At 50.6% G+C, this 22,111-nt stretch overlaps 1 protein-coding gene across 2 annotated transcripts in view; it reads right to left on the bottom strand.

Moving 5' to 3' along the window:
- LOC122924030 (pleckstrin homology-like domain family B member 3) overlaps positions 1-14,105 on the bottom strand; it is a 44,554-nt gene extending 30,449 nt beyond the window's left edge. The window contains exons 1-3 of one of the 2 annotated variants that reach the window (XM_044274945.1): positions 13,936-14,105; positions 9,845-10,095; positions 2,599-2,730 (exon numbers count right to left, since the gene is read on the bottom strand). In XM_044274945.1, the coding sequence (XP_044130880.1) occupies positions 2,599-2,730; positions 9,845-10,075 (363 nt within the window). In that variant the 5' untranslated portion in view covers positions 10,076-10,095; positions 13,936-14,105. The remainder of the gene's footprint in view (positions 1-2,598; positions 2,731-9,844; positions 10,096-13,935) is intronic. The other variant, XM_044274947.1, reaches the window with a different exon arrangement.
- Positions 14,106-22,111: the final 8,006 nt, after the last annotated feature.

The following is a 22,111-nucleotide window of genomic DNA, read 5'->3' as shown; positions in this document are numbered from 1 at the left end:
CATTTATAGAGAGTGGAACCCTTCTTTCCATTCTAACCCCCCCCCCCCCCCCCCTGTGGTGTGGTGGGCGTGTCCCACTTGCTGCCGGGAGGGTGGAGTTCTAGTTAGAGTCAGTTCTAGTTTACCCCCTGCCAAGGGAGGGTGTGCAGCAGGTGCATGTCCCTGCTGGACGTGCCTTGCCCAAGCCAGCTAGAGCACCTTCAGCTCTGCTGGATGTGGAGGCCACAGTTTGAAGCCAGGAGGAGTTTTCCCTGGAGTCAGACTACAGAGAGAAGTTGCAGCAGACAGCTAAAGCAAAGTTATTCAGTCAGCCTGTCAACACAGCAGAGCCAGAGAGCAACAGATGTAGCAGAGTTGAGTTTGTTTGCCTGCCAGAGTTAATGCTAAAGCCTGTTGGGAACCAAGACAAAGCCTGAAACTGTTTATGCAAAGTAAAGCTGTTATTGAACTTCATCACAAGGTCTGGACTCAATTTATTTCATAATCCCCTTCATCAACAACCGCCCTTTCATTGCTATGGGGCCAACGCCTGGGGTACAGCGTATCCAGGTAGGAGCACCGTGACATGTGCACCAACATTAAGGGACATTTAGGCCATTCCTACACCTGGGTACCATCCACGCATTCCTTACATGTTATAAAGGGAAAATAATGCAATCTACACAACACCTAACCCAAACCCGAACTTCTGTGAAGAAGTCCGGGTTCGGGTCTGGGTACCAAACATGCCGATTTTGATCACGCGCGTGCAAAACACGGGAATGCATTTTAATGCGTTTTGCACCCGCGTGAGAAAATCGGCATGTTTGGTACCCAGACCCGAACCCGGACTTCTTCACAGAAGTTCGGGTTTGGGTTAGGTGTTGTGTAGATTGTATTATTTTCCCTTATAAAATTTTCCCTTATAACATGGTTATAAGAGAAAATATTAGCATCCTTAATAATACAGAATGCATAGTACAATAGGGCTGGAGGGGTTAAAAAATAAATAAAAAATTCAACTCACCTCATCCACTTGTTCGCGCAGCCCGGCATCTCTTCTGTCTTCTTCTTTGATGACAGGAGGAAAAGGACCTGTGGTGACGTCACTGCGCTCATCACATGGTCCGTCACATGGTCCATCACCATGGTGATGGACCATGTGATGAGCGCAGTGATGTCACCAAATGTCCTTTTCCTCCCAGGTCCTCAAAGAAGAAGAAAGAAGACGAGTCGGGCTGCGCAAACAAGTGGATGAGTTTAATTGAATTTTTTTTAACCCCTCCAGCGCTATTGTACTATGCATTCTGCATTGAGAATGCTATTATTGTCCCTTATAACCTTGTTATAAGGGAAAATAATAAAGATCGGGTCTCCATCCCGATCGTCTCCTAGTAACCATGTGTGAAAATCGCACCGCATCCGCACTTGATTGCGATTTTCACGCAGCCCCATTCACTTCTATGGGGCCTGCGTTGCGTGAAAAACGCACAATATAGAGCATGCTGCGATTTTCACGCAACGCACAAGTGATGCGTGAAAATCACCGCTCATGTGCACAGCCCCATTGGAGTGAGTGGGTCGGGATTCAGTGCGGGTGCAATGCGTTCAGCTCACGCATCGCACCCGCGCGGAATTCTCGCCCGTGTGAAAGGGGCCTAAGAGTCTGTACTGAGCAGTCACTTGGGGGGAGTAACATTCACAAGACATGGAGAGAGGAGCAAGGAAGTGTCAGTGCATACCGGCAAGTAGGTGGGTGTCCCATCTTAGACATCCCCAGGACCTACCATACATGTCTAATAGGAGAAGGTCCCACCTGGAGGAGCAGCTGCTGGTCACCCTATCCTGAGAAGATGGTGGAATACCCCTTTAAGTCCAGAATATCTGACTATGATTGAAAATGCAGTAGGATGAGAAGCTCTGGAGTACAAACTGCTGCTCTGCCAGGTGAAACACTGTGCAGAATTAGTTGTAAAATACTACTTTTCAGTTGTCAGTGAATGGAAACATTTACCTTCTCAGGCTGTAAAGCCATCCCGCTCACACAGCTGCAGCTTGTTACAATGTATCAGCGCAAATTGCCCAAATATCCGAGGTCTGGGCAAGATTACTGCTGGGGTTTGAACATTTGGATATTAAGAAGAATGTTTCCATTCACTGACAGCATGCTGATTTGTCAAAGGGATTCAGGTACAATTTGTGCTGGAATGTTGTAGAATTAGAGATGGAGCTTTATGGACAATCCCTTTAAGGGTCTTCTGGGAGTGGACTTTTCCACGCTCCGTCTCCCAGCGGGATGACTGCGAGATTCCCACACACCAGTGCCACCCCGTGCCTCCTCTGGTTTCGGTTCCTCCCCCCCTAGGGTACGCGGGCTGGTTATACTGGTTTGTCAGGATGCTGGAGTGACGCAGAAGGACATGACTGGTGGATCAGGAATTACACCGTATAACGCCATCGCTAGATCTGTGCCCGGGAAAGCTGGGTGGCAACCAATATGGCCGCCTGCTTGCCCAGACTCTAGAGGGAGGCAACCCTTCGTGTATCTGGGAAAGCTGGGTGGCTGGGAGCTGTGATGGCGGTCCGCCCTGATATTGGGGTGCACGCTGCTGCAGTTACCTCGATCTTCAGCTCTCGCCTCTGCAGCTGCAGCTCTCGGATCTCCTGCTCCAGCTGCGAGATTCTGCTCATCACCTTCATCTGCTCGGCCTCCAGTCGCCGCTGGACCGGATTTCCAGCTAACTCCTCGCGCTGCGGGGACACAGAGACGACCCAGTTATACATGTTGGGGTGCTGGCGGCCATATTGGTCGACACTCAGCACAGACAGATTCATTGCTGAAATATATTACAGTAACTTCCCGGAATCCGGGTCTCATCACTGTAAACAAGGCGGCACTAAAGGCGACTCACGCTGCGGTGTTTACAGTAGAAGAGCACTGTGTAAACCGCAGACACTTCTACGGACCCCCCCCCCCCTCCGTCCTCCGTCACCGAGACAATGAACGATCCCAGAGCCCAGATGTTCGCAGAGCCGAGTATGTCATATAGCGCCACACGCAGTGGGTTTACATCATGAGCTGTGCCACATGACAAACTCAGCACTGCTACATGTGTCCGCCGCACTGAATACGGCCCCATCCACTTCTATGGGAAAACAGCCGAGCAAGTGTGCATGCTGGGAGTTGTAGTGTCAACACTGACTTATAGTACTGGTAATACTGGTAGATACAGGTGGCCTGTCAGCATCTTATAGGGCAGTACATGATATACAGATGTAGCAGAGCTGAGCTTGTCATTTAACCATTTGCAGCTATATGGATAACAAGTCATGACTTTACATTGGGGAGGGGGCCTTGCTGTAGCTTTGGTCGGGGCAGGGATCTCCAGCCCACCAGCTGGGGGGGGAGGGAGGGGGGGGGGTAATTTCTCTACGAGACCCTCCCTGTGTAGGCCCCTTACTGACAGAAAATATTATGACACTTAAAGGAAATCTCTGCTTTTCCAGAATTACAGTTTCAAGCTGTAAAGAAAGTTTTTTAAATCTTTTTTTCCCCTATTTTGTGCTGAATTTTAACCCTATAATCTTTTATTCTCCGTTCAGACCCAAAGCTAAATTCAACACAGAAAGCAATGCATTGTGGGAGTCACATGACTGACGGAGGGGCGGAGGGAGACCGCGTACAGATTCCACTTGGGATGTGATCGGAGAAGAAAACAGCACGTGCCTCATAAATCAGCCCGGGAAGGATTTACCGAGCGCCTGTGTCTATTTTAAGTGTGAAAAGTTAACAGTGGAGTTGCCCTTTAAATCTCTTGCATGCAGAGACCCTAAATTCTGTACATTTTAAAGAAAATTGAGAAGTTAGATGGAAAATTCCTGTAGTCCGGCATCCAACCGCCCGATGTCATTGGATCGGTACCAGGGGTGACCTCATGGGGGGGTCTCCGATGACCTATTGGGAGGTCATGACCCCTGATAATGGTAAATGTCTTAGTAAATAGCCCCCATTATACGTCCGGAGGGTTATTTGCTGATGTCAGCTCCATGGTGACAGCTGCTCTATTAATGGCAAGCTGTCCAAGATGGCGGCTGATAAGAGATGACTTCATAAACAGCCACAGGCAGGAGGGGCAAATGGAGGTAAGTGGCTGTGGATGCGGGGGACAGTTCCATCATAGAGCGTGGTGGTAGCTGCCTCGCGTCCGCTAACGTTATGGTGTCTACATTTACACATCGCGGATGGTTTGTGACAATAATTGCTTAAAAGTTTAAGAAGCACCTGACAGCAGGATCAACCCCATTCAAGCAAGCCTATCGCCGGGTAGGGCTGATCCTGCTGATTACAATGACACCTGACTTGTGAAAATCGCTTGCGGCGTTCCCAAGAACTTGGGAACGCCGCCACCGCTTTTCACGAGACATTTTAAAATCAGCAGGATCAGCCCTACCAGGTAGTAGGGCTGATCTAATGGGGTTGATCCTGTCGGTAGGTGCTCCTTGAGTCTAAAGTCACCCAAAGAAATAAACATAAAAATAACCAAAAACAGCCCAAAAGGGGGTGAAAAGGTAAAACAAAACAAAAATAGAACAGTCGGCATCATCGGCACCCGGGGGTTTTGCCCATCTTGGGGAAGTGTAAAAGAAAACACAAAATAAAATATAAAAAAAAATAAAGTTTAAATAATAAAAAGTATTAACATAAAAAAAAAGACAAATAAATGTGCCTATAAATAATATTATATAAAACAGATAAATAACAATAAATGACAGCGATATGGTCCATGAGATCACGTGGCTCCCGATATGACGATGTTATGTAAGGTGGCGGGTTAGCCCGTGTCATGCACTCTGCCCGCTGTCACCTGCGGCTGCAGATTGTACGTTGTCACCTCAGCTGGTGACTCACACAACGTGACAGACGATATGGACGCTGTCACCATCAGGGCAGAAGTGAGGATCTGGGCGCAGAGCCGGCAGCATCACCATCCACTACCGCCACCATCTAACAAGGCGGCCGGAGGGTTGACACCCAGCTTCACAGCGGGTATCCTCATACCGACAGTCCGGGAACTAGTCGAGGCCACCCCTTTAAGACAGGCGGGTATCCTCATACCGACAGTCCGGGAACTAGTCGAGGCCACCCCTTTAAGACAGGCAGGTATCCTCATACTGACAGTCCGGGTACTAGTCGAGGCCACCCCTTTAAGACAGGCGGGTATCCTCATACCGACAGTCCGGGTACTAGTCGAGGCCACCCCTTTAAGACAGGCGGGTATCCTCATACTGACAGTCCGGGAACTAGTTGAGGCCACCCCTTTAAGACAGGCGGGTATCCTCATACCGACAGTCCAGGTACTAGTCGAGGCCACCCCTTTAAGACAGGCGGGTAGCCTCATACTGACAGTCCGGGAACTAGTCGAGGCCACCCCTTTAAGACAGGCGGGTATCCTCATACTGACAGTCCGGGAACTAGTCGAGGCCACCCCTTTAAGACAGGCGGGTATCCTCATACCGACAGTCCGGGAACTAGTCGAGGCCACCCCTTTAAGACAGGCGGGTATCCTCACACCGACAGTCCGGGTACTAGTCGAGGCCACCCCTTTAAGACAGGCAGTATCCTCATACTGACAGTCCGGGTACTAGTCGAGGCCACCCCTTTAAGACAGGCGGGTATCCTCATACTGACAGTCCGGGTACTAGTCGAGGCCACCCCTTTAAGACAGGCGGGTATCCTCATAACGACAGTCCGGGTACTAGTCAAGGCCACCCCTTTAAGACAGGCGGGTATCCTCATACTGACAGTCCGGGTACTAGTCGAGGCCACCCCTTTAAGACAGGCAGGTATCCTCATACTGACAGTCCGGGAACTAGTCGAGGCCACCCCTTTAAGACAGGCGGGTATCCTCATACAGACAGTCCGGGTACTAGTCGAGGCCACCCCTTTAAGACAGGCAGATATCCTCATACCGACAGTCCGGGTCAGGGCCGGTGCTGCCATAAGGCAGACCAAGCGGCTGCCTTAGGGCGCACCGTGGGGGAGGGCGGAAAAATGTGACATGGAGGGCTGATGTGACATGGAGGGGGAGAAATGTGACATGGGGGCATGATGGCTGACATGGGGGGCTGATGGCTGACATGGGGGCATGATCTGAGGTCTGATTAACATTGGGGGGCTGATGCCTGGTCTGACCTGAGAGGGGGGGGGCGCCAAAATCTAGCTTCGCTTGTGTTGGCAAAAATCCTTGCACCGGCCCTGGTCCGGGTACTAGTCGAGGCCACCCCTTTAAGACAAGCGGTATCCTCATACCGACAGTCCGGGTACTAGTCAAGGCCACCCCTTTAAGACAGGCGGGTATCCTCATACCGACAGTCCGGGTACTAGTCAAGGACACCCCCTTTAAGACAGGCGGGTATCCTCATACTGACAGTCCGGGTACTAGTCGAGGCCACCCCTTTAAGACTTGCCGGCCAAAATCAGTTCTTGGCCACCCATCACTGTACAGTCTTCTATTCAGAATTCCGGGAAAGCTGGGTGACCGCCCTGTATGAGCTGTACTGGTGACGGGGACGGCTATCTCTGCGCCGGGTGACGTGTCGCCAGTTTTATGCTGACTTGATTGATGCGTTTTGTAACACCTGTAATTATTTTCACAGATAGTGACACCGGGCGCGGTTTTATGGTCGCTGTTTACATTGATCAACAGTACATGGCAGATTATACTGGAGGGGCGGCATGGTACATGGCAGATTATACTGGAGGGCGGCATGGTACACGTCAGATTATACTGGAGGGGGGGCATGGTACATGGCAGATTATACTGGAGGGGCGGCATGGTACATGGCAGATTATACTGGAGGGGCGGCATGGTACATGGCAGATTATACTGGAGGGCGGCATGGTACACGTCAGATTATACTGGAGGGGCGGCATGGTACATGGCAGATTATACTGGAGGGGAGGCATGGTACATGGCAGATTATACTGGAGGGGGGGCATGGTACATGGCAGATTATACTGGAGGGGCGGCATGGTACATGGCAGATTATACTGGAGGGGCGGCATGGTACATGGCAGATTATACTGGAGGGCGGCATGGTACACGTCAGATTATACTGGAGGGGCGGCATGGTACATGGCAGATTATACTGGAGGGGAGGCATGGTACATGGCAGATTATACTGGAGGGGGGGCATGGTACATGGCAGATTATACTGGAGGGGCGGCATAGTACATGTCAGATTATACTGGAGGGGCGGCATGGTACATGGCAGATTATACTGGAGGGCGGAATGGTACATGTCAGATTATACTGGAGGGGCGGCATGGTACATGGCAGATTATACTGGAGGGGCGGCATGGTACACAGCAGATTATACTGGAGGGGCGGCATGGTACATGTCAGATTATACTGGAGGGGCGGCATGGTACATGTCAGATTATACAGGAGGGGCGGCATGGTACATGGCAGATTATACTGGAGGGGCGGCATGGTACATGTCAGATTATACTGGAGGGGCGGCATGGTACATGGCAGATTATACTGGAGGGGCGGCATGGTACATGACAGATTATACTGGAGGGGCGGCATGGTACATGGCAGATTATACTGGAGGGGCGGCATGGTACATGTCAGATTATACTGGAGGGGCAGCATGGTACATGGCAGATTATACTGGAGGGGCGGCATGGTACATGTCAGATTATACTGGAGGGGCGGCATGGTACATGGCAGATTATACTGGAGGGGCGGCATGGTACATGACAGATTATACTGGAGGGGCGGCATGGTACATGGCAGATTATACTGGAGGGGCAGCATGGTACATGGCAGATTATACTGGAGGGGCAGCATGGTACATGGCAGATTATACTGGAGGGGCGGCATGGTACATGGCAGATTATACTGGAGGGGTGGCATGGTACATGTCAGATTATACTGGAGGGGCAGCATGGTACATGGCAGATTATACTGGAGGGGCGGCATGGTACATGGCAGATTATACTGGAGGGGCAGCATGGTACATGGCACATTATACTGGAGGGGCAGCATAGTACATGTCAGATTATACTGGAGGGGCGGCATGGTACATGGCAGATTATACTGGAGGGGCGGCATGGTACATGGCAGATTATACTGGAGGGCGGCATGGTACATGGCAGATTATACTGGAGGGGCGGCATGGTACATGTCAGATTATACTGGAGGGGCGGCATGGTACATGGCAGATTATACTGGAGGGGCGGCATGGTACACAGCAGATTATACTGGAGGGGCGGCATGGTACACAGCAGATTATACTGGAGGGGTGGCATGGTACATGTCAGATTATACTGGAGGGGCGGCATGGTACATGTCAGATTATACAGGAGGGGCGGCATGGTACATGGCAGATTATACTGGAGGGGCGGCATGGTACATGTCAGATTATACTGGAGGGGCGGCATGGTACATGGCAGATTATACTGGAGGGGGGGCATGGTACATGTCAGATTATACTGGAGGGGAGGCATGGTACATGGCAGATTATACTGGAGGGGCGGCATGGTACACAGCAGATTATACTGGAGGGGTGGCATGGTACATGGCAGATTATACTGGAGGGGCGGCATGGTACATGGCAGATTATACTGGAGGGGTGGCATGGTACATGGCAGATTATACTGGAGGGGTGGCATGGTACATGGCAGATTATACTGGAGGGGCGGCATGGTACATGGCAGATTATACTGGAGGGGCAGCATGGTACATGGCAGATTATACTGGAGGGGCGGCATGGTACATGGCAGATTATACTGGAGGGGCGGCATGGTACATGTCAGATTATACTGGAGGGGTGGCATGGTACATGTCAGATTATACTGGAGGGGCGGCATGGTACATGGCAGATTATACTGGAGGGGGGGGGCATGGTACATGGCAGATTATACTGGAGGGGCAGCATGGTACATGGCAGATTATACTGGAGGGGCGGAATGGTACATGTCAGATTATACTGGAGGGGCGGCATGGTACATGTCAGATTATACTGGAGGGGAGGCATGGTACATGGCAGATTATACTGGAGGGGCGGCATGGTACATGTCAGATTATACTGGAGGGGAGGCATGGTACATGGCAGATTATACTGGAGGGGCGGCATGGTACATGGCAGATTATACTGGAGATATGTGGCACACTGTAGCCGCTGGCGATGTTCCTTCCTGACGTGGCTCTGTTCACACTTATAACTCTTTTTGGGGGTTCTAGCGAGGATTCCACCAAGAATAGTGCAGGATGCAACCGTGAAAAATACCAGATCCTGTTAAAGACCCAAGGGAGATGTATGTCAGGTGGTGACTGCCACCATGAGGACCCCGACAAACAGCTCCCTGTATCTCAGCCCCTTATATTTACATACCGTTTATAGATCACACTGACCCGCCCAGGAGGAGACCTTAAATCGCTGACTTCTTCCTCGGCAGCCCCGGACTTTACATAGGATATACAGTATGTGACACCCTACGGTACGACCAGAGCTTTATTACGAGCCGTCAGACACCTATGGACAACATCCTGTCTCAGGCCTTTTGGAAGAACCTACCGTAATTTGCTCTACCTTCATCATTCTTTCTTAAAGGGACAATACATAAAATTTTGAAAGTGTCCTTCAAAAATGTATCTCCTTCAGAATCACCAGATTTATGAATTCCTACCACTTAGCTCCTTCTAGTGATTGCAGAACCTCGTTACAACCCTGCACCTCATGGGTGGCTATGAACCTACAATGTGTGCCTGAGGGGAGCACCTACCTATCCAGCACCGATAGCTCCTCCAGTATATCTACCTCTCTTGGTAGCTGGATGAGATTCTCCAGGCCTCACCTGAGTGTGTGAGCTTTCTGTACTGCTGGTCTCCTCATCATCCGTAGTACTGTCAGCCACCTTTCCTCCCTCCGAGGACATGGAGTCTCCTTCCAGCTCCTCCACGGGGGGCTCCCATCCACAATCCTCCTTCCGTTCAGGGGACATGGACTTGGCTTTGCGACTGGCTGACTCCAGGCAGATTTGAAGCTCTGGCTGCCCCAAGAATGTTCCAGGACATCCGACAACCATGTGTGACCAAGACGTGAACCCTGTGGAGAGGACAAGTGTCAGATGGAACCTGATGATGTATAGAGACACATGTAGAGCTGAGAACCTCAGGACTGTGGATAGGACCTTCAGGCCCCTGCAAGGTCAAGACCACCCTACGACATTGCCCCGCTCATTGCCATCATGCATCTCCAGCTCTCAAAGTGGAATGTAAGACCCGCTCTATAGACGACCTCCATTATCTCAGTGCGGGCAGCCATACAGTGAAATCAGTACGGACCCCCTCCTCCTCCTCCTTCTCAGGACTTAGGCCAAGAAATGTGGCAACCATTGCTTGGGACAGTGTATGGGAGTAATAGAAGGGGCATCTGAAGGCACCAAGACCCTAACCTCTCATTCCAAGGCACTTAAAGGGGTACTCCACTGTCCGGTATGTAGGGTTAACAGGAATACCCCTTCAAGAGTGCCATGTAGGGCCCTAGAGGTCACATCCCAGACCTTGGAGCCTGACAAGGGTCAAAAGGCCCCGTTGTCCCATTTTAGGAGACCAGTTCTATATGCGATAGGTGGAGGAGACCCTTTATTTGACCTCCATTGGCAGAGCCCTGCTGGATCCTCTACACCTGGAAGGGAAGCAATTCCCATAGAAAGGGGATTCCTATTTCTGCAGTTCTCTAATCAAGGAATATTTGTTAATATGAGAAATGATACCTTTAAGGATGGTCACGAGTGTTCCCCCCCCCCCCCCCCCCCCATTACGGGTGACTTCCCACGTTCTCCGTCAGTGTACGTTTCTCATGGTATTGACTGCAGCGGTCCACCACAAGGACTCAGCGCCGTCTCCTGGGACTCCTTGGACATTTCATTCTGAAAGTACGGGTTATAGGAAACACGAGGCGCCGAGGATTAGAGGTCGTGTTGTGCAATGGGCCACAGGCGAGCCGCACTCACCAGCGCAGCCGCACTTCTGCTGTCACAGCAGATGGAATATCCAGGGGCTTTCTATACTTCTAACTGAGGGCGTAGAGGCCGGGCTGATGAGGATCTGCATGGAAACTCCCGGCGTCTGCGGCTATCGGTGACCAAATATCTGAACATCCTACTGGGGAAGCTGGGAAAGTCGGGGACTTCCATAAAAAAAGCCCATAAAAGTGATAGATAATAGATAGATAGATAGAGATAGATAGATAATAGATAGATAGATGATAGATAGATAGATAGATAGATAATAGATAGATAGATAGATAGATAGATAGGAGATAGATAGATGATAGATAGATAGATAGATAGATAGATGGATAGATAGATAATAGATAGATAATTGATAGATAGATAATAGATAATAGATAGATAGATAGATAGATAGATAGGAGATAGATAGATGATAGATAGATAGATAGATAATAGATAGATAATTGATAGATAGATAATAGATAATAGATAGATAATAGATAGATAGATAATAGATAGATAATAGATAGATAGATAGATAATAGATAGATAGATTATAGATAGATAGATAATAGATAGATAATAGATAGATAGATAATAGATAGATAGATAATAGATAGATAGATAATAGATAGATAATAGATAATAGATAGATAGATAATAGATAGATAGATAATAGATAGATAGATAGATAATAGACAGGGGATATGAGATAGAACCAGTAGGGGGCGCTGTCTTGCATGACACACAGCAGACTAGGGTCACTTGCTACATTTCTCTTGTACCTGAGTCTTGCACATTAAATATTTATCCCCCCCCCCCCCCCCCGCCCCCGACACCTCATTGTGCTCACAGCAGGACAATGGTTGCACATGGAAACCACAACCACCTCCTCTAGGAGTGACAAAGGGACAGAATATGGAGCCGCCTCAGGGGTGGAAAATGTTTTCGGAATGTTGCAAATAACAACCCGCACTCTGTAATAATAAGGATATGGTCACATGACCAGCCTGGGGCAGATCAGCAGCTGCCTGACACCTTCAGAGCCGCTTATCTCCCACTTTGTCGCGTCTATGCGCGGGCACACATACCGTGAGGAGAGGGTCACCAGCTTGTCCCCCTTTGCTCTGCGCTTTGTAAACCCACATGGGGGTCCCACTGTCCACGATCACAGCCAATCCACCCAGCACATGAGGGGTGCAGCAGTCATCGCCCTAATCTCCTATAGAGGACCCCTGGACCCAATCCAACAAGTGTTACTCAGATTTTTGGAGGGACTCAGAGGGGACCGCCATGGGGTCTTGTATCACCCAACCATTAACCTCATAAAGATAAGATGAAAGAATAGACGTTTCCATCTCACAATATGCGCTGGTACCTGATGTGCACAGCGCAGAGTCTACCTACCGCCCCCTCCCCCAATGCTTGTGAATAGGCTTCTAATGATGCGTCTGATCCGCGGATCTCTCCGGAAACACCTCTCTTTGTTAGCGGTTAATGAGAGCCCGATGAAGCATCGCCTCCATTCACAACCAGATTCAATGCCTCGTTATTATTGTATTAAGCTAAGAAAGGGGGGCCATGGGGGCTCGCTTCAGCCCTGCTCACTCTGTTAACCTGTGCACTGCCTCTGTTCTCCACTTAAATGCATACATCAGATGCAGCAGAGCTGAGGTTGACATTTCTGGTCCCATCTTGATGCCTACCGCCCCCCTCCCCCACACATGCTACTATATGGCGGCATTTCAATCATTCAGCTCTGCTACATCTGCAGCAGGTGAGACCGTCCCTGGGTTAGCGCTGAGGCTGTCCACAGGACTAGGAGCCGCTCGTCACAACTGTCATGGCTTGTAATAAACTCTGCTGCGCCCCAGCCTGGGAGTGGGAGCCGGGATGTGCTCCTTGGGTGTGACAGCTAGTCATGTTCCAGGTCAGACAATGCTATTATTTCATGTTCTGCCTGCCCCAACACGCGTGTGTGCATGTAGCAGAGCTCAATCTGTCATTTAACCCTTTGGGGCTGCATTGTTAGTGCATCATGATGATTTGAGGCATGACTCCACTCCAATCCTCAGCATTCAGGTGTGAGTGGAGCAGGGGCGCCCCACCAATGAGGCCGGGCGAGGCGATCGCCTCAGGCAGCACCAGGGAGGGGAAGAGGGGGGCCGCAGAAGGGCCATGGGCAAGAGGGGGGCCGCGGAAGGGCTATGGGCAAGAGGGGGGCCGCAGAAGGGCCATGGGCAAGAGGGGGGCCGCGGAAGGGCTATGGGCAAGAGGGGGGCCGCGGAAGGGCTATGGGCAAGAGGGGGGCAGCGGAAGGGCCATGGGCGAGAGGGGGGCCGCGGAAGGGCCATGGGCAAGAGGGGGGCCGCAGAAGGGCCATGGGCAAGAGGGGGGCAGCGGAAGGGCCATGGGCGAGAGGGGGGCCGCGGAAGGGCCATGGGCAAGAGGGGGGCCGCAGAAGGGCCATGGGCAAGAGGGGGGCAGCGGAAGGGCCATGGGCAAGAGGGAGGCAGCGGAAGGGCCATGGGCAAGAGGGGGGCAGCGGAAGGGCCATGGGCAAGAGGGGGGCAGCGGAAGGGCCATGGGCAAGAGGGGGGCAGCGGAAGGGCCATGGGCAAGAGGGGGGCAGCGGAAGGGCCGTGGGCAAGAGGGGGGCAGCGGAAGGGCCATGGGCAAGAGGGGGGCAGCGGAAGGGCCGTGGGCAAGAGGGGGGCCGCGGAAGGGCCGTGGGCAATGGGCGCTTTCATTCTGGCAAAGGGGTTAGATTAAGAAATTTCAGTTTTGGCCTCAAGCAGCAGAAAGGCTAGGTGCACCCCTGGAGTGGAGTTCTCCCCAGTATGATCTATCTCACTCACAGGGCTCCAGGAAGCTGAGATATGTGGAGCTGTATGGCACTAGAGCAGGTAGCCGCCCATGACTTTCTTTACCTGATCAGATCTGCAGGGAATGGAAATCACCGGAGACCACTGGCTCAGCAGTATTAGGAACCCGTCAAACAGCGACCTGTATCTCAGCTTCCTGAGAGACACAGGAGGGTAACACACAGGATGTGAGTGAGGTTGTGTCCTGGAGCTGCACCTGACTGTCCTATGTGAAAAAACAAGTAGCAAGACACATCAAATGACAAACCTAGCTCTGCTACACCTGTATGTACACACCTACGGCTACAGGCACCGAGGACACCCGTCCGCCTCAGAATATTCCCATCGTTCTATGAGTGTCGTAAGAACAGGAACAGTGATCCTCCTCCTGTACCCAGAGAGATTAGCGAAGGCAAAGAGGAGGCAGGACCCGGAGGATGAGAGTTATCTGCATTAAAGGCAAAGGTATCTGAACCGTCATAATAACCATAGAGTAAAGGATGATAGATAGATAGATAGATAGATAGATAGATAGATAGATAGATATGAGATAGATAGATAGATAGATAGATAGATAATAGATAGATAGATAATACAGTCCTGATCCACAGTTTAGGACCACCTGCCTTTAAAAGGCCAAATCTGTGCAAAGATGTGGATTCATTGTCCTTTTCTGTCACACGTTGTGATGGCAAAGGCAAAAAACTCTCCCTTTTTGAACGTGGTCGGGTTGTTGAGCTGCATAAGCAGGGTCTCTCACCGCGCGCCGTCGCTGCTGAGGGGGGACGCAGTAAGACAGTCATTTGGAATTTCTTAAATAATCCTGAGGGTTATGGAACAAAAAAGTCAAGTGGAAGACCCAAAAAATGTCCTCAGCACTGAGCCGGAGGATCCAATTGGCTGTCCATCAAGACACTGGACGATCCTCGACCCAAATTAAGGCCCTCACTGGTGCTGACTGCAGCCCCATAACCATCAGCCGGCATCTGAGACTGAAGGGCTTCAAAAACAAAAAACGTCTTCAAAGACCTCGTCTCCTTGAACGCCACAGAACTGCTCGCTTGGACTTTGCAAGAGAGCACCAAACATGGGACATTCAAGGGTGGAAGAAAGTTTTATTCTCTGATGAGAATTTTTTTTACCTTGATGGTCCTGATGGTTTCCAACGTTCCTGGCATGAGAAGCAGATCCCACCTGAGATGTTTTCTACGCGCCACAGTGGAGGGGGCGCCATAATGGTCTGGGGGGCTTTTTCCTTCAGTGGAACAATGGCGCTTCAGGAAGTGCAGGGGCGTCAAACGGCCGCTGGCTATGTCCAGATGTTGCAGAGAGCATTCCTCATGACTGAGGGCCCTCGTCTGTGGGGTAACAGGACAACGCTACAGGACACAATGCCCGCAGGACAAGGGACTTCTTCCAGGAGAATAACATCACTCTTTTGGCCCATCCTGCGTGTTCCCCTGATCTAAATCCAATTGAGAACCTTTGGGGATGGATGGCAAGGGAAGTTTACAAACATGGACCACAGTTCCAGACAGTAGATGGCCTTCGTGCGGCCGTCTTCACCACTTGGAGAAATGTTCCCACTCACCAAATGGAAACACATTAAGTATGCCGAAACCATAACGGCGGAGCTACTCATTACTGAGGTCATGTTTGGAAGTTGGATTTCTGTTTTGGGGGGTTTAGGTCTTTTTTGGAGGTGTGGGCCTAAACTTTTGATCAGCTGAAAAACACCCTGTTTCAGTTTATTCGTTGTTTTCATTAAATTGAATGCTCAGAAAATCCTTTGTCTCCCTCCCATTTCTCCTTGTTGGATGTTGAAGCTCCACTTGGAACCTTGTGAAGATCCGGCCGTGATAAATAGGATTGTTGGCCATTTTTCAAGTGGTCTTAAACTTTTGATCAGGACTGTAGATAGATATGAGATAGATAGATATTACTATAGATAGTTGGCCCCGGGGCCCCTGCCGTTTCCCCTTTGTCACATACACAGGTCAGGGGTGAGGATCCTCGGTGTCCCTGACATGACGCGTGTTTGCTTTACCTGTTTGCACGGCGCGCTCTTAGCTACGGCGTCAGGCCACAGGTGTTAACCCTATAGATGCCAATAGTGAGGAGCACGGCTGTGCACCAATTACACGAGGCCTGCAGACGTGAGTTATGGGCCCCGGAGCAGCTGAAATCATTGGGCCCCAGTGTAATGCATGGACAAGCCGGGTCACCCAGGGATAGCAGCTCCCAGTCTGGGTAATGGTGGGCTCCTGTGTGGGGGAGGGGGGGGGGGGTCTCTTCTATCACTTTGCAAGAGATGCCCCAAATAGGGCTCGGGCTGCAGAATGATGGCAGATTTTTCAAGGCCAACCGCCATCTTTCTTCCGCGGATTTGCATGCAATAGGGACACAATCCGTGGTTTGAAATGGAATCCATGTAGAAACCGCGCCCAGAAGTGGCGTGACCCAAACCTGCAGGGGAACTATTCTGCCCGTAGATTCCTCTGCATTGTGGGTGGATTCCCTGCAGATTTTGGCGACATTTTTGTCCGTTCACACCGGGTGGATTCGCTATGGACTCTCTCTCCGGAATCCGGGCACATTATTTAATGAGCTGGTACGGGCACCACGTGGTGATGGACTGCGCCCACATTACTCACACTGCTATTAATACACGGTGCCGCCCTCTGGTGACAGTAATAATGTCCCGTAAATGTGTACGGAAACATATTATGTATACGAGTCCTCGCCAAACCCGTCGTCAACCTGCAGCAATCTCCGGAATGTATGGCCTCCTCCCCAGAGAAGATACAGAAAACTGCAATACCAGACACAACCTGCGCACAGGGTGGCGCTGTTATCAAAGGCCATTCTGTTCTAAAACCAATGAGGAGTAGGGAAAAGACAACCCTCGAGGAAACCGCCAGGGCAGCCATTCTGGAAATCACCCAACTTTTCCCCAAAACAGACTACAGCGCCAACAGCTGGTGGAAGAAGGTATTACAGACGGTTCTTTGCAAATCAATAGGGATCATTGCCAGTCCCTCAAGTTTGGCGATCTCGAAATTTTGGCACTCACGGCTCATCATCAGGGGTTGGGGCCCTCTGGGTCATAGGTTTATGGGCCCCTTGCTCTTCTGTTGCACCTGTATGAGGGGCTGTGGGCCCCCAGTTGTCCCACTGGGCACTACCCGGATGCCAGAATGGACAGTCCTGCTTGTTTACAGCTCATAGAAGGCAGGCGGGCAGCACTGACCTCACTGACCCCGAGAAGCTGCCCCCCCCCCCCCCAGGTTATCTGTATGGGGCAGAATGCTGCACTACATCCCCCTCCTCCTGCGCTGACCAAATACTGCAGGTTTCTGCAAATATTATTCCTGGAAGGCTTCCCAGAAAGGGCAGCGACAGCACGACAGGGCAGCCTGGCAGTCAGGTGAGTATGGGGCACCGGCCGTAAATGCTACAGGGCGCCGCACCGACCAGGGAGACCGGTGTAACTGCCCCGGGGGCACATGTGCCACCCTGGGTATTACTAAATGCAGGTGTCAGGTCCTCTAGTGCATCCCTAGAGCCCGGCCCCACACCTAACACAGCTGCCAAGCAAAGGATACTGAAAGAAGCTGGGTCCACAGCGGCACAGAGGATTTCAGGAGAGGGGGTGCACTGCTTTTGAGAGGATGGTGCTGCCTCCAGGTTATTACTTAGGGATGCAGGAGATGTATGGGATGATGTGAGGAGGGGACACGTGAGAGGCTACAGACTGTACATTAGGCAGAGGCAGGTTTGCAGCAGCACAGAGGATTTCAGGAGAGGGTGCACTGATCTTATGGGGATGGTCCTGCCTCCAGGTTATTACTTAGTGATGCAGGAGATGTGTGGGATGATGTGAGGAGGGGACACGTGAGAGGCTACAGACTGTACATTAGGCAGAGGCAGGGACCCCAGCAGCACAGAGGATTTCAGGAGAGGGTGCACTGATCTTATGGGGATGGTCCTGCCTCCAGGTTATTACTTAGGGATGCAGGAGATGTGTGGGATGATGTGAGGAGGGGACACGTGAGAGGCTACAGACTGTACATTAGGCAGAGGCAGGTTCGCAGCAGCACAGAGGATTTCAGGAGAGGGTGCACTGATCCTATGGGGATGGTCCTGCCTCCAGGTTATTATTTAGTGATGCAGGAGATGTGTGGGATGATGTGAGGAGGGGACACGTGAGAGGCTACAGACTGTACATTAGGCAGAGGCAGGGACCCCAGCAGCACAGAGGATTTCTGCAGAGGGACAAGGCTGCATGTGATGGAATAGTCAATATGGAAAAAGGTGAATGGTGAGAAGCAGGAAGCCATGGACTGAGAGGAGCACAGCAGCGCAGAGTATTTCAGGAGATGAATGTGATGATGCTAGTGAGGACAGGGCTGCATGTGACAGGAGGACATGAGCCATGAGGGGAAGAGTTAGAGGGAAGAGAAGGCTTCCCAGCAGCACAGAGTATTTAAGGAGAGCACCATTCCTGTGATACTGTGAGGACAGAGGCAGTGTCGTGAGGTGACCGGACACAAGTGAGAGGCCACAGACTAAGAATCAAGTGTTTCAGGAGAGTCACTTTCGTCCATGCTAATTGCCCTGTACAGAGCACAGTCACCACAAACCACACAGCGCAGAACGCCATCGGAGCGCAGAAGAGACGCAAAAGACGTTCACCCCCCTTACTACCCCCAACTTCCTGCCTCCGTCATCACGTACTCTCATCATCAACTGCGAATGTTCAGCATCCAGTCCACACAATCCACGAGCTAAATACGTCAACAGCTCAGATCTCCCCTGTTCGTTACAATGTATCAGCGCCGCCGATTGCATCGACTGGGAGAAGTCTTAGGACTGTACAGGTTTTCAGCTTACTGACCGCAAGCAGAGATCTTAAAGATGGTGACAAAGAAAGCTGAATTACACAATAAAGACTCTGAGCTTACATAAAGACTGAGCAGTCTGTATAAACCCAGCTGATAGGGGTCCAGACTGTGCTTTGTATGCTTGCTGTCAGTGAATGGAAATGTTGCTTTCCTCTAAAGGCTGAAAAACAACACAGACCTAGAACTGATCGTTTTCTACAATTGCACCCTAAACCTATCAGCTGCTCTCCCTCGCTGCTTTCGTTACAATGTATCGGTGCAGGTAACAGGGATCGTCCTGGGGTGCTGACGTCAGAGCTCAGGATTTTCTAGACGGATGCAGATGTAAAATAACATTGGGGGTCATTTACAAAGACCGGCATTCCCCCTTGTGCTGCCGGGGGATGAGGCGTGTGCCTGTCATAAATTAGGGGACCCTGGCATAGAAACTACTTCGAGGATCGCAGTGAATGACCCCCATTGTGTGCAGCCCAGACAGTCCCCCAGCAGACCCTCCTGTGGTCAGTCTGCTACAATGTATCAGTCTGGAGTCTACAATTAGCTCACTTCTCTAGACTGGAGACAAATGTAGCTAGCTCTAGGTATGTTATGTAAACAACAGTGTTTCCATTCACTGACAGCAAGCACAGATTTCTGCTGATCCCCACGTTATAGCCGAGGTCATACATGAAGCTGTCTAGTACCACGGCACGAACTCCGCTCTAGAACCACTGGCACGTTACCCGCTTCCCCCCACCCTGGTGTATCTTGAAATGACTTCCTGATTCCGCAGCTTATCTCATTTTTAGTTCCTAATCTCATTGTCCAATTTACACTCTGCCATCACATGCAGAGCTCCTGCCATTACTTCCCTGACCTCTCACAGCCCCAGGGATAGATAGCACTGTTCATCCTGAGCCTCCTGGTTCATGAACAGAATGCCAGCACAACAGTGCAGACTGACACGCGGGCGGCCATCCCTGCTGTGCAGACTGGCAGCCACCTGGCAGGCACCTTTGGTCCCCAGGAGTCACCCCGGGGTGTGTCATCACAGCATTTCTCATATCCAGGTGAATTCTGCCCTCTGCTTTATCTCAGACATAAAAGCTACAGAGTTAAATTAAAGGGGAACTCCATCCCAAAAATGAAGACGTAACGGACAGGGGTCTCTTCACTGTCCCAGCTGCTGGGGCACAAGGTCCTGACAGTCTAATCAGACAGCATGGTGTGAACATGGACCAGGCCGTGTCACTGGCATCCTCAGCCCATGCTGTATTAAAGGGGTATCCCAGCACCCCTCCAGTAGCTATATCAGAACCTGATGATAATTTAAGGCTCCTGGAGGAGAACCTTTGCTTTGATGATAAGAATGGTGCAGATTTAGTAATATTCCTGAAGTCTAAATGCCGGAAACTTGCCATTATAAGTCGATGGCGGCCATTGCACAAGGCACCCGGCACAGCAACGCGGTGGAGGGGACCGGAAGCCATGACACCGGGGCGGACAGTCTAATGTGTATGAGGACAACAGAAAGACTGCAGAGAAGTGGATGCTGGAGCCCCTGGGTAGTGGAGGCCCCTAGGAAAGTGCCTTGTTTGCCCTCCCTTGATTCAAAATGAGTGGAGGGAGAATGCCGCCATTGTCCGGCCAACCAGGGCACCAGATATACAGGACAAGGAGAGGACTCCACTAGATTGCAGATGTTGTCAGTTGTCAGGGGGTCACCATGATTAGAAGTGACGGTTGCACTTCTGTGATAAGAGCTCATGTGCCAGGAAGCATGTTTATATCATGAGAAGACGCGTCTCCAAACTGGTTCTGCGTGTATCATGACAGGACAGGGAATGGAGCAGCGTCGCTCAGGGCGCCCTCATTTCCATCATTTTTTTGCATATAGACCATGATGTCTGTCACCTCTGCTGTTATCCTGGAGGACACTGACAAGTCCCTTAAAGGGGCACTCCAGATAAAGCTCACTGACTAGCGCAGGGCCTGCAAGGAACATCAATGAGAGAGCAAATCCCTGTGTCATGCTCCGCCCCCCTCAGGCCGTGTACTGCCCCTATTAAACTGAAAGAAAAAAAAATCTTTCTTTGTTGCCTATAGCAACCAATCACAGCGCAGCTTTCATTTTTCAAGAGCAGAGTGTGAAGTGAAAGCTGCTCTGTGATTGGTTTCTATGGGCAACAGAGACAGTGTCATAAATCCCTTCATCTTGAAGCATTCCTTAAAGGGATTGTCCATGCAGGAATCTCCTGTCCATATGCCCTATTTGTGCATATGGATATCATAGAGAGGGGGGTGTCCTACATGAAGTATGATTTCCGCTCTGGAGGACCCTGTGTGACCATGGCTTCATGTAATAACTACATTTGCGGTACACTCTCAGCCATGTTTTAAGCCCAATCAAGTTTCTGTCACTGACAACAAGCAGAGATCTAGACTAGGGCGAGGAACTGGAAGACATTTTGGGGAGATATAGGGAACAGTCTAAAACAGAAACTGCCTCTGTTGCTCATAGCAACCAATCACAGCACATCTTTCATTTCAAATTCTGTTCTGGGAAAATGAAAGCAGGGCTGTGATTGGTTGCTATAGGCAGCAGAAACGGTTGCATAAAACCCTTTGGGGGAGATTTATTAAAACTGGTGTAAAGTAGAACTATCCCCATAGCAACCAATCAGATTCCACCTTTCATTTTACAAAGCTCCTTTGGAAAATGAAAGGTGGAATCTGATTGGTTGCTATGGGCAACTAAGCCAGTTTTCCTTACACCAGTTTGATAAATCTCCCCCTCATCCTGAACACTCCCTTAAAGGGGAAATACATGCAGTTATCCTCAGTCCATGTGCCCATATGGGTGTCAGAGAGGGAGTGTCCTACATCTGGACTCCCACCCCGGTTTTAAGCAGAGTTGCTGTGACTCTGTGTGACTCTGTGTGACCATGGCTTCATGTAATAACTACAGTTGTATCACACTCTCAGCCATGTTTTAAGCCTAATCAAGTTCCTGTCAGCAACAAGCAGAGATTTTGACTACGCAAGGAACTGGAAGACATTTTGGGGAGATATAGGGAGCTGTCTTTGTAACCAATCACAGCGCAGCTTTCATTTAAAATTCTGCTTTTGAAATATGCAAGCTGTGCTGTGATTGGTTGCTACGGCAGCAAAGGCAGTTTTCGGTGCTATGTGAATGAGGCCAAGGGCGGCTGCCATTCCCTGTGTTGTGATACCCTCAGGTGTAACGTGAGGTGCCCGCCATTGTGCCATATGTCATAGGTGCCAGACAAAAGCAAAGGGGAGGGGGGGGGGGGTTCTGCCAACTTTACAAGTGTGTGACTGAAAACGAAGCAGCGGGG

Source organism: Bufo gargarizans, unplaced genomic scaffold (assembly GCF_014858855.1).
Source record: "Bufo gargarizans isolate SCDJY-AF-19 unplaced genomic scaffold, ASM1485885v1 original_scaffold_2146_pilon, whole genome shotgun sequence".
Taxonomy (NCBI): domain Eukaryota; kingdom Metazoa; phylum Chordata; class Amphibia; order Anura; family Bufonidae; genus Bufo; species Bufo gargarizans.
This window is presented reverse-complemented; position numbering and strand designations above follow the sequence as displayed.